The 13404-nt window shown below is 37.9% G+C and overlaps 1 protein-coding gene across 1 annotated transcript in view; it reads left to right on the forward strand.

Moving 5' to 3' along the window:
- The window catches only part of LOC150078549 (RNA/RNP complex-1-interacting phosphatase homolog), a 205501-nt gene that overhangs the window by 164654 nt on the left and 27443 nt on the right, over window positions 1-13404 (forward strand). The window contains exon 7 of the mRNA XM_090384698.1: window positions 9595-9655. Within this exon, the coding sequence (XP_090240824.1) occupies window positions 9595-9655 (61 nt within the window). The remainder of the gene's footprint in view (window positions 1-9594; window positions 9656-13404) is intronic.

Here is a 13404-nt window from a genome sequence, read left to right on the forward strand (position 1 = left end):
AACAGCAAGGATTTCTTTACTTATATAAACTCTAAAAGGAAGGAGATGAATCTGATTGGTCCACTTGATATCGGTGCTTTGACTGTTGATGATCCTGCTCAGACAGCAAACAAACTGAATGAGTATTTTCCATCTACATTCACGCATGAGTAGTAGTAGCAGTAGTGGTGGTGGCATGTGATGCAAGAAAGCAAGAGTATGAGCTTATGCAGCATCAGCCAAAAAAAAAAAAAAAAAAAAAAATCACACCATTCCCTCCAAATGCCTGTCCAGTTCCTCCTTAAATTTATTTAACCTATCAACTTCCACGACAGATGGAAGTTTGTTCCAGCAATTAATCACCCGCTGGCTAAAGGCAAATTTCCGCACATGTATTCTACATCTGTCTTTTCTTAATTTAAATTTATGCCCCCTTAGGTTCGTAATCTGAACAAGTGGAAGGATCCCATCAGAATTCAGCGTGCTCAACCCATTCAAGGCATTATACACCTCAATCAGATCACCGCGCAGGTGCTTAGTCTCCAACCATTGCAATTTGCAGAACTTAAGCCTCTCTTGTTAAGAGAATCCCTTCATTCACCTCACCGGTGCCTCTGTAGCCAGGTGGGAAGTAGCAGCAGTGCGTAGCACACGCTTCTTGATTTGACCGGGGTTAGAGCCCGTCACCACCAAATACGGAGGATGCGGAAAGGTCAGGGAATGACCACCACATATCCCGGAGCAATATGGCCTTAGTTGCTGATGCTCCTAAAAACCAAATAACAATCATTCCTCTCTCCAGTCTTGTTGCCCTTCTCTGTACATGCTCAAGCAAATCTACATCCTTCCTAAAATGAGGCTTCCAGACCTGTATGCTGTACTCAAGGCATGGCCTGACCACGGCTTTATACAGAGGGACAATCATCTCCTTTTCCCTGCTAGCAAAATTCCTGTATATCATTGACAAAATCCCATGACCTGCCCTAGCAGCCCATCTGCATTGCTCAGAAAACTTCATATCTGACTGCACAATTACTCCCAGGTCTTTTTCATTTTCTACCACCTTAAGTATAGTACCACACAGTTGGTACGTTTCTCTGGGGTTACTTCTACCCATATGCAGTACTTTGCATTTGTCATGGTTAAACGTCAGTTGCCACTTCTTAGCCCATCTGCCCAAATTACCTAGATCCTGTTGCAGTAGCACCCTGCCATTACTGTCATTAACAACCCTGCCAACCTTTGTATTATCTGCAAACTTTGACATTAAGCTTGATGCACCTTCATCAATATCATTGATAAATATACAAAACAACAGTGGACCGAACACCGAACCCTGTGCGACTCCACTAATAACATTAGTCCACGAAGAGCAGCACCCACTGATTACCACCCTCTGTCTTCTCCCACTCAACCATCCTTTTATCCATTGTAGCAATTTACCCTTAATACCATTCTGTTCAAATTTGTATAGTAGTCTTCCATTTGTAACAGTGTCAAAAGCTTTCTGGAAATCCAAGTATATGATATCAAAATTACTTTTTGCCTCCAGTTCCTTTGTAACCACATCAAAATAATTAATCAAATTTGTCAGACAAGACTTTCCCTTAACAAACCCATTCTGTGTCTGAATTATTGCTGCAGTCTTGTGTAGATGATCCTGCAATGCATCTTTAACCAGTGACTCCATTATTTTACCCAGAACAGAAGTTAAACTAACTGGTCTGTAATTACTCATGTCACCCTTCGATCCCCCTTTGTGAATTGGGGATACATTTGCACATCTCCAGTCCATGGGAACCTCCCGTGAGTCCAAGGATGCTCTCATAATTATGGTTAAGAGTTTGCTTACTTCCTTTGCCGCCTCCTTTAAAATAACTGGATAGATCCACCCCAGGTGCCTTTATTATGTTTAACTTCAACAATTTCTCCTCCATTTTGCTCTCAGTTATTACAAAATCATTAAGCACCCTGCTACAATTTGATAACCTTCTGGCATTTTCTCTTTTAAAGAGAAAAATTTTCTCTTTAAAAATTACAGCTGTGAATTACAGTCTCAGAAAAAGCAATAAGTGTTTGCCAATTTATTTACCTAGTTATTTTATATTGTATTATATGTAGTCTTATAGTTATTGTTACACTGGTTATTTTTATTTTTAATTTAGATAAAGAGTTTTTGTAGATTTCTACTTAATGTACATAAAACCGTTATTTCATTCGAATCTTGCAGCCATTGTTTTTGTATAGTGTAGTAGGGAATTCAGATTTTTATTTGTGTAACTAGGCAGCTCTAACGTATAATTATATAGCGTAATACGCATCACTGCATTTAGGATTCTATTAGAGAGTGTAGTACTGACAATTAATTAATTAAATTTATTGATCTTATTAATTTAAAATATCATGCCTCAGACTAGAGCAGCAAAGCAACAGGCACAAAGTGGCAGGTGTCCTGTGACTCGGGTGAAAACTGACGGGGGCAATTCTCCAACGCATCACCGCCTAAAAAAACGGCAACTTGTGAAAGGTTTGCCGAACTCTCAGGAACAGAACATGATCTACCCAAGGAGGATGTCTTTGTGTGGGCCAGGTGCAGAGAGTGTCTAGAAATTAGGCATCAACTCCGCGTTCTACTGGGCGTCTATGAGAGCTTGAGGTGTAGAGTAGATGCCCTCAAAGAAATTAATATGAGGGGCCCGTCAAGGTCTCAGCTGCCCAACTCAACACCAGAGCTCACTCCCGGGCATCAGGCAGCAGAGTGGCAACCTCCAAGGCAGAATGCGCTGGCCCCACAGGAACTAGTTATTGTTGGTGACTCTGTTGTCAGAGAGACGAGGCATATATTGTGTAAAAAGGTTAGATGGAACAGGACCAGGGTAAGTCTGCCAGGGGCAAAAGTTGATGACGTTGTAAAGCATATATCATAATTTAAGGGCACAAAAGGTGATATTGTTGTACCCGTTGGCACCAATGACATTAAGAGTAGATCTGAAGATTTACTTAACAAGTACAGGTCAATGTTGCAAAAAAGTCGAGAGTCAGGGCTAAATTTGAAAGGATCTGCAATTCTGCCGAGACACGATAGGAGGGAATACATGATAAGAGCCTTGTCAATCAATTTGGCCCTGGAGGAAATGTGCAAGGCTGAAGAGGTAGAATTTTTTTTCAGCATGGTCTGTGCTTGTTAACAGGAGAGTCTGCTTCTACAGGGATGGGAAACACTTAAATAGAAAGGGTGCAAGAATATTTGCATCAGCAAATATTCTGGAATTGGGAATTTGGGGAGTACAATGTGTACAGAAAGGATAGACAGGATAGGAAGGGAGGAAGTGTTATGCTGTTAATTAAGAAAAACATAAAATCAAAACAAGTGCATCCAGTTGATATAGATGAACAGTGCACTGTTGAGTCAGTTTGGTGTGACATAAGCACTGTGAAAGCAAAAATAAGAGTAGGAGTGTGTTATAGGTCTAATCACTCGAATGAGTACAATGGACAATTGTACAGAGAAATAGGGTGGGATAGTAAATCAGAATGTCTTATAATGGGGGATTTTAACTTCCCAGATATTGACTGGAACTTGTGGGTTGGTCACTCACCCACTACTAAGACTTTTGTGGATTTATTGGATGATTGTTTTTTGCAGTAGCATGTTCGAGAGGCAACCAGAGAGAGTAATAATCTAGATCTGGTTATCAGCAGTGATCATTTGTGTATTAAGAATTTGCAGATGAAGGAACCACTAGGTGGCAGTAATCACAGTGTACTGATGTTGGGATTTACTTAAATATATAATTACCATCAGGGGTAAAGGAAAGGGTTTTTGCTTCCGTAAAGGTGAGTACAGTAGTCTCAGACAGTTTTTAAATTCTGTACAGTGGGATCAACTGACGATGTTACCAACAGTAAATTCTAAGTGGGAAGCATTCAAGGAATTAATCGTGGATGCTACTAAAAGTTTCATACCTATTAAGACATATTGTTCAAAGTTTAGGCCTAAATGGTTATCAAATGAACTAATGAGACTCGTGACAGAGAAGAAAATTGCATGGGATGCATATAAATTATTAAGCGACTCAGAAGCCTACGGCAGATATAAGCTAGTCTGTAATCAGGTCACAAAGGAGGTTAGGCAGGCGAAGGCAGATTATGAGAAATCTTTGGCAAAAGGTACTAAGAAAAACAGCAAGGATTTCTTTACTTATATAAACTCTAAAATGAAGGGGATGCATCTGATTGGTCCACTTGATATCAATGGTTCGACTGTTGATGATCCTGCTCAGATAGCGAACAAACTGAATGAGTATTTTGCATCTACATTCACACATGAGGAGTTATTAAGGTTTGAAAATGGCAGAAGGTTATCAAATTGTGGCAGGGTGCTTAATGGTTTTGTAATAACTGAGAGCAAAGTGGAGGAGAAATTGTTGACGTTAAACATAAGAAAGGCACCTGGTATTAGTATTAGTAACGGCCACATGGTGCAAGAAAGCCTATGGCTTATGCTGCACCAGCCAAAAAAAAATGGATGGATGGGATCTATCCAGCTATATTAAAGGAGGCGGCAAAGCAACTAAGCAAACCCTTAGCCATAATTATGAGAGCATCCCTGGACTCAGGGGAGGTCCCCACGGACTGAAGATGTGCAAATGTATCCAAAATTTACAAAGCGGGGATCGAAGGGTGACACAAGTAATTACAAACCAGTTAGTTTAACTTCTGTTCCGGGTAAAATGATGGAGTCACTGGTTAAAGATGCAGCACAGCATGGGTTTGTTAAGGGAAAGTTTTGTCTGACAAATTTGATAGGATATGATGTGGTTACAAAGGAACTGGATGCAAAAAATAATTTTGATATCATATATTTGGATTTCAGGAAAGCTTTTGACACTGTTGCGCATGGAAGACTATTGTACAAATTGGAGCCGAATGGTATTAAGGGTAAGTTGCTACAATGGATAAAAGGATGGTTGAGTGGGAGAAGACAGAGGGTGGTAATTATTGGGTGCTGCCCTTTGTGGACTAATGTTATTAGTGGAGTCCCACAGGTTTCGGTGTTGGGTCGTCTGTCGTTTTGTATATTTATCAAAGATATTGATGAGGTTATATCAGACTTAGTGTTGAAGTTTGCAGATGACACAAAGGTTGGCAGGGTTGTTAATGACAGTAATGGCAGTGTGCTACTGCAACACGATCTAGATAATTTGGGCAGATGGGCTGAGAAGTGACAACTGAAGTTTAACCATGACAAATGCAAAGTACTGCATATGGGTAGAAGTAACCCCAGAGAAACGTACCAACTGTGTTGTACTACACTTAAGGTGGTAGAAAATGAAAAAGACGTGGGAGTAATTGTGCAGTCAGATATGAAGTTTTCTGAGCAATGCAGATGGTCTGCTAGGGCAGGTCATGGGGTTTTGTCAATGATATACAGGAATTTTGCTAGCAGGGAAAAGGAGGTGATTGTCCCTCTGTATAAAGCCGTGGTCAGGCCATGCCTTGAGTACAGGTTTGGAGGCCTCATTTTAGGAAAGATGTAGAATTGCTTGAGCATGTACAGAGAAGGGCAACAAGATTGGTGAGGGGAGTGAAGGGATCCTCTTACCAAGAGAGGCTTAATATCTGCAAATTGCAGTGGCTGGAGACTAGGCACCTGCGAGGTGATCTGATTGATGTGTATAAGGCCTTGAATGGGTTGAGAATGCTGAATTCTGATGGAATTCTTCCACTTGTTCAGATTACAAACCTAAGGAGGCATAAATTCAAATTAAGGAAAGATAGATGTAGAATAGATGTGCAGAAATTTGCCTTTAGCCAGAGGGTGGTTAATTGGTGAAACAAACTTCCACTGTCGTTGTGGAAGTTGATGGGTTAAATAAATTTAAGGAGGAACTGGTCAAACATTTAGAGAAAATTGTTTTGTAGAATAGATGTGTGGAAACTTGCCTTTAGCCAGCGGGTAGTTAATAGTTGGAACAATCTTCCATCTTTTGTAGTAGAGGTCAGCAACTTAAATAAGTTCAAGGCAGAACTAGAGAAACATATATAAGATTGCTTTCTTGCATCATATGCCTTGCTAATGCTAAGTATAAATAATAGAGGTAATCTGAATATTAAGCTGTAGTTTTCCAAATACTAACTAAATAATCTAACCCGGTGTTTCCCAACGTGGGTCCCACGCCCCACATGGGGGAAATTTGATTGTTCAGGGGGGCAATTCAAAAATTGCTCGTCTAGAGTTTAAAACAACCGCCTACTGTGATTTAACTTGTACAAAAGAAGAATTGTTGGTATCTCAATTTGAAATAAGCATTTGTTAAATGTTGCTCTTTCTATAGAGTCGCACTTGAAAGTTTGGAGTAATATCAACTACAGTTTGCTTGGAGAATATTGCTTACTATGCCTAGTGAAGGAATAGTACATACTGTATTGGACGATTTCTTATGGCATGCGCAATGCGCAAGCAAGGTGGTTGTCTACTGTAGCCTACCACAAACTCCACATGTTATATGAAATAGGTAATTCCTTTCATACAAACGCTTGTTTGGGCATCATGACTGTACATTTGGATAGGTTTGGCGATCTCAGATTAAAATAAAAAATTACTTTGTCTGCGCACAGAATTATTATTAATGAAGAACCATGATACACAATGGTATGTATTTGTCGTATATGTATATTTCTGTGGTCTCAGTAAATAAGCAAATAAGTCCAAAAACTCGAATTTGCAGGAGAGGAAAAATAAACTTCACACTCTCATATAAACATGCATATATTCAAATATACAAATATTTATTACTCACGCTAAAACTACAATAACGAAGATATCTGCATGTCACATAATAGTAAATAATAAATACTTTATTATAGTGCACTTATCTCATTTTTGACAAATTAGACTTATCTGCTTGTTCAGAGACCACAGATTTAATAGCCCGAATTCAGTAATTTGTGTGATTTATTCATTCAAAAAGCATATTAATAATTAATTTTGATATAATAAAATTAAATTAACTTCAATGCATAGTTAATTTTAATTTTTGATTTATCTTATATTTATTTCTTTCAGTTGCACAGTAAAATGAGTAGTGCAAGTAAAAAAAAAAGTTCGTCAGTATTCAGAGGAATACTTAAAATTTGGTTTCATACCCGCTGTCCACGATCAAAGTCACCTTTTTGTCTTTTATGCCAACAATGCTTGATCAATGAAGCGAGGTCATCTTGAGGCACATTTGAAGGCAAAACATAATGCTCATGTAAATTCAGATTTAAATTACTTTCAAACTTTAAAGAAGAATTTTGAAAAAAGAGCAACATTAAAGTCTCTGTTTATTGCTCATACTGCAACTGTCAATCGTACTCTTGAGGCTAGTTATGAAATTTCTTTACTCATTGCTAAATCTGGGAAAAATCATACTATAGGAGAGAATTTAATCAAACCATCAATATCAGCATTTCTTAAAACAGTTCTGGAAAAAGATGACAGAGACGTGAAAGCTATGCCACTCAATAACAATACTGTTAGCAGAAGAATAGATGAAATGAGTGAAGATATTGAAATACAACTTGTTGGAAAGCTGAAAACAAGAAAATTCTCAGTGCAAATAGATGAATCAACTTTGAGAGACAGTGAAGCCGTACTGATAACTGATGTATGATATATTGATAAAGGTAATTTTGCTGAAGAAATGTTATTCTGTAAATCATTAGAGAGCACCACTACCTCCAAAGATATATATAATAAGCTAAAAAATTACTTAAATAACAATAATATACCAATGAAAAATATAACATCTTGTGCTGCAGATGGTGCTCCTAATATGATGGGCAAGAAAAATGGCTGCTTAAAATTGATGAAAGATGAGAATCCAGAAATGCTTCTTGTGCATTGTGTTATTCATAGGGAAAACTTGGTAGCTAAAAATATTTCGCCTGTTCTTAATGAAGTACTAAAATCAGTTATAAAGTGTGTCAATGCTATTAAAGCTAATGCCAAATGTGAGCGTCTCTTCAAGCTTTTTTGTAAAGAACAAATTGCAGACCATGAGACCATTTTACTTCACACTGAAGTAAGGTGGCTCTTGAAAGGGAACTGCTTGAAAAGATTTATGGAACTATTTGATACTATTAGTGACTTTAAGTGACAAACCTGAAATGAAGCATCTGTTAACGGTCAATGGTAAAGCATTTGTGAGTTATTTAGCCAATATCTTTGAAAAACTAAATATATTAAATAAACAACTTCAAGGAACAAATAAAACTCTCGTCGATGCAAAAGCGAAGATATTTGGTTTCATTACATTTATTGAATTATGTCAAAAATATATTTGTAACAAAAATTTTGAACAGTTTCGTTGGCTGCAAAAATATGAAGTGACTGATACCGCTGTACTTGTTATTGTTGATCATCTGAAAATTCTGTCGGCTGATTTAAAATAAATGTTTTCTGATTTAAAACAAATTGATTTTCCAACCTGGATGATGCAACCAATGTTAGTGGATTTGTGTGATGTATCAATGCAATACCAAGAAGAACTCTCAGAAATGCAAAATGATGAGTCAGTTAAAACTTTATTCAATATAAAAGGAGCGATGGCATGGCTTTGTGATGAAACAGAAATTAAATACCCAAATTCAACCAACTTTGCAAGAGAGCTATTGTTACCGTTTCCATCTTCATATTTAGCTGAATGTGGATTTAGTGCCATAAATGATTTGTTATTAAGGAAAAGAAATCGACTGGATATCACAAAACGGGGAGACTTGAGACTGAAGCTGACTAAATTGGAGCCCAGTATAAAATCTCTCTGCGGCAAGCATCAAGCACAAGGGTCTCACTAAATTTAGTGCACTCATCTAGAAGTGACTTCACATGGAATGTTGAAATTATTAAACAATTAAATAATAATTACTAAAAATTAAAATATTATAGAAAAACTTTCATATAAATTATTTTGTACTTGAATTTTAGTTGTCTATTATATGTTTTGAAAATGTACTTACTGTTTTTTTCTTAATTTCCTAATGATTTCTTCCTAAAACCTAAGTCTTGTGTCTGAACAAGTTGTAATTAGGATTCATTTAGGGAATAATTCAATTTTTGAATATAAAAAATATGTATATGTTACATAGGGGGCATCAGAATTTTAGAAAGACTTAGGTGGGGCATGGTAAAAAAAAGGTTGGGAAGCACTGATCTAACCTATGTGACTATAGGAATTCCAACTATGTATTAACTACAGTTGAGTATATTAAAAAAAAAAAAAACCTTAAAAATTATTTCAAAAACTAACTTGCTCTGCAGAGCTTCAGAAATACACTCCGTGATATGTGAAATAAAATTGGTTCATTTTCATGGAAATAAAATCCATACTTTCATGTATTTACATGACTGGTTCATCATGCCTACCTTCATAATGAAGCTAGCACCAAACAAATGTTTTTAGATAGATGCTTTTTTTTTTTTTTTATAAGTTAATACATTTATTACAATTTAAAATTAAACTTTATAACATTTATTTTGTACATTGTTTTATGTTATTATGCAGTTTTTTTTTTGCATGCATGGTATGGTTTGTGATATGTTGACAAATGTCCTGAATGTTTTTATCACAGGTAACTTGATTGGTGTTCATTGCACCCATGGATTAAATAGAACTGGGTATCTGGTATGCAGGTTTGTAGATCTTAGTTTATTTTCTTTTAAAATAAGACACTAATTTATATGAACTAATTTGCTTCTGTAAAATTTATATTATGATATGATATTCTAATAACAGCAATTTAATATTCTCTCTCTCTCTCTCTCTCTCTCTCTCTCTCTCTCTCTCTCTCTCTCTCTCATGCTATTCCCTCTCCACCAAATTTTTAAATTTTATTCACTTTCCATTTTTTAAATTTTATGTTGTAGAGAATCAATTTTAAAAAAACTGATTCTCTACTGGTTAGCATTAGCATTAGTAGAGGCATATGATGCAAGAAAGCAAGCTTATGCAGCATCAGCCAAAAAAAAAAAACACGCTCCCATTTCACCCCTTCGTTCATTCCAAGTACCTGTCCAGCCCAGCCTTAAATTTATTAGGCTATCAACTTCTACAACAAAGGATGGAAGTCTGTTACACCTACCAACTACCTGCTGGCTAAAGGCAAACTTCCGCACATCTATCCTACAACTGTCTTTCCTCAATTTGAATTTATGCCCTCTCAGCAAGAGGAAGCAATGTGGCCTAAACAAGAGGAAGAATCCCATCAGCACTGAGCATGCTCAAACCATTCAAGGCTTTATACACCTCTCAGATGACTAGTCTCCAGGCACTGTAATTTGCAAAACTTAAGCTTTCTTCGTAAGAGCAATCCTTTCACCTTTCTTCCATTCACTAATTTTGTTGCCCTTCTCTGTATTCGTTCCAACAGCTCTACATCCTTCTTAAAATGTGGCCTGCAGACCTGTATACAGTACTCAAGGTGTGGCCTGACCATTGCCTTATATAAGGGGATAATCACCTCCTTATCCCTGCTAGAAAAAATTCCTGTATATCATTGACCAGACACCATGAGCAGCTACTCTTGCAGACAATGTGCACTGCTCAGAAAACTTCACATCTGCCTGCACAATTACTCCCACGTCCTTTTCGTTCTCTGCCATTGTCAGTGTAGAACCACAGAGTTGATACGTCACTCTGGGGTTGCTGCTTCTTATATGTAGTACTTTACATTTGTCAACATTAAACTTCATTTGCCGCCTCTCAGTCCATCTGCTCAACTTTTCTAGATCCTGTTGTAGCAGCGTACGGTCATTAGTGTCCTTAACAACCCTGCCAGCCTTCGTATCGTCTCGTCTGCAAACTTGAACATTTATCTTGATATACCATCATCAATATCATTTATAAATACAGAAAACAACAATGGACCCAATACTGAACCCTGAACGACACCACTAATAACATTAGTTCACAATGAGCAGTGTCCATTGATTACCACTCTCTGTCTTCTTCTCCCATTCAACCATCCTTTTATCCATAGCAGCAATTTGCCTCCAGTGCCACACTGCTCCAGTTTGTGCAGCAGTCTTCCATGTGCAACAGTATCAAAAGCCTTTCTAAGATCCAAATATATGATATCAAAGTTATTCCCTGCATCCAGTTCCTTTGTGAGCACATCATAGTATCCAATCAAATTGGTCAGGCAAGACTTCCCCTTAACAAAACCATGCTGTGTCCAAGCTATAACTGAAGTCTTGTCTAGATGATCCTGCAGTGCTTCTTTAACCAGTGCCTCCATTAATTTTCTTGGAACAGAAGTTAAACTCACAGGTCTATAATTACTTGTGTTGCCCTTTGATTCTCCTTTGTAAATTGGGGTCACATTTGCACATCTCCAGGCCATCGGTACGTCCCCTGAGTCCAAAGAAAATCTCATATTTATGACTATGGGTTTGCTTACTTCCTTTGCTGCCTGCTTTAATATAACTGGATAGATCCCGTCCACCCCGGGTTCCTTTTTTATGTTTATCTTTAACAATTTCTCCTCCACTTTCCTCTCAGTTATTACAAAATCATCCAGCTCACTGCCAGAGTTTAACTCACCTCTGGCATTCTCCTCCCTGAATAACTCCCCATGGGTGAATGTAGATGCAAAATACTCATTTAGTTTGTTAGTTTGATGATCTAACTTCAGATCAGATGTTAGATCTGAGCAGGATCATCAACAGTTGACCCATCAATATCCAGTGGACCAATCTAATTCATCCCTTTCCTTCTTGAGTTTACGTAGGTAAAGAACTCTTTGTTGTTTTTCTTTGCATCCTTTGCCAAGGATTTCTCATAATCTTTAGGCAGGCCTTTGCCTACCTAATCTCCTTTGTGACTTGGTTACAGACCAGCTTATATCTATCGTAGGCTTCCATGTCACCCATTAATTTATATGTATCCTATGCATTTTTCTTCTCTGTCACATGTCTCATTAGTTCATCTGACATCCATTTAGGCCTATATAACATTAACAAATAAATAAATAACATTAGTCCACGATGAGCAGTGACCATTGATTACCACTCTGTCTTCTCCCACTCAATCATCCCTTTATCCATTGCAGCAATTTGCCTCCAGTGCCACACTGCTCCAATTTGTGTAGCAGTCTTCCATGTGCAACAGTATCAAAAGCCTTTCTGAGATTCAAATATATGATATCAAAGTTATTCCCTGCATCCAGTAGGCACCTCCGTAGCCAGGTGGGAAGGAGCAGCAGTAGTGTGTAGCACACGCTTCTTGATTAGACCGGGGTTCGAGCCCGTCACCACCAAATACGGTCGATGCGGAAAGGTCAGGGAATGACCACCGCATATTCTCGGAGCAATATGGCCTTAGTTGCTAATGCTCCTAAAAAAAAAAATCAACCCTGCATCCAGTTCCCTTGTGACGCATCATAGTATCCAATCAAATTGGTCAGGCAAGACTTCCGCTTAACAAACCCATGCTGTGTCTGAACTATAACTGAAGTGTTGTCTAGATGATCCTGCAGAGCTTCTTTTACCAGTGCCTCCATTAATTTCCCTGGAACTGAAGTTAAACTCACAGGTCTCTAATTACTTGTGTTGCCCTTTGATTCTCCTTTGTTGATTGGGGTCACATTTGCACATCTCCTTTCCATGGGTACCTCCCCTGAGTCCAAGGAAGCTCTCATAATTATGGCTAAGGGTTTGCTTACTTCCTTTGTTGCCTCCTTTAATATAACTGGATAGATTCCATCCATCCCAGGTGCCTTTCTTATGTTTATCTTCAACAATTTCTCCTCCACTTTGCTCTCAGTTATTACAAGATTATCTAGCTTACTGCCAGAGTTTAATACACCTCTGGCATTCCACTCTCTGAAATAACTCATGTGTGAATGTAGATGCAAAATATTCATTTAGTTTGTTAGCTACCTGAGCAGGATCATCAACAGTTGAACCATCGATATCAAATGGACCAATCTGATTCATCCCCTTCCTATCTAGAGTTTACATAAGTAAAGAACTCTTTGCTGTTTTTCTTTGCACCCTTTGCCAAAGATTTCTCGTAATCTGCCTTTGCCTGCTTAACCTCCTTTGTGACTTGGTTACAGACCAGCTTATATCTATCATAGGCCTGTGTTCCATGTCACCTGTTAATTTATATGTATCCCATGCATTTTTCTTCTCTGCCACATGTCTAATTAGTTCATCTGACATCTATTTAGGCCTAAATCTTGAACAATATTTCTTATTTGGTACGAAAAGCCTAGCAGCTTCCAAGATTAATTCTTTGCATGCTTCCTATTTTGAAGTATTGTCTCAGACTACCATAGTCACCTTTACGAAAGCAAAAACCCTTCCCTTTATCTCTGATGGTAGTTGCCTCTTTGAGTAAATCACACTTCAGCACCCTGTGATCACTTCCACATAGTGGT

Source organism: Mastigoproctus giganteus, chromosome 11 (genome assembly GCF_048544385.1).
Source record: "Mastigoproctus giganteus isolate SK-2022 chromosome 11, ASM4854438v1, whole genome shotgun sequence".
In the NCBI taxonomy this organism is placed as follows: domain Eukaryota; kingdom Metazoa; phylum Arthropoda; class Arachnida; order Uropygi; family Thelyphonidae; genus Mastigoproctus; species Mastigoproctus giganteus.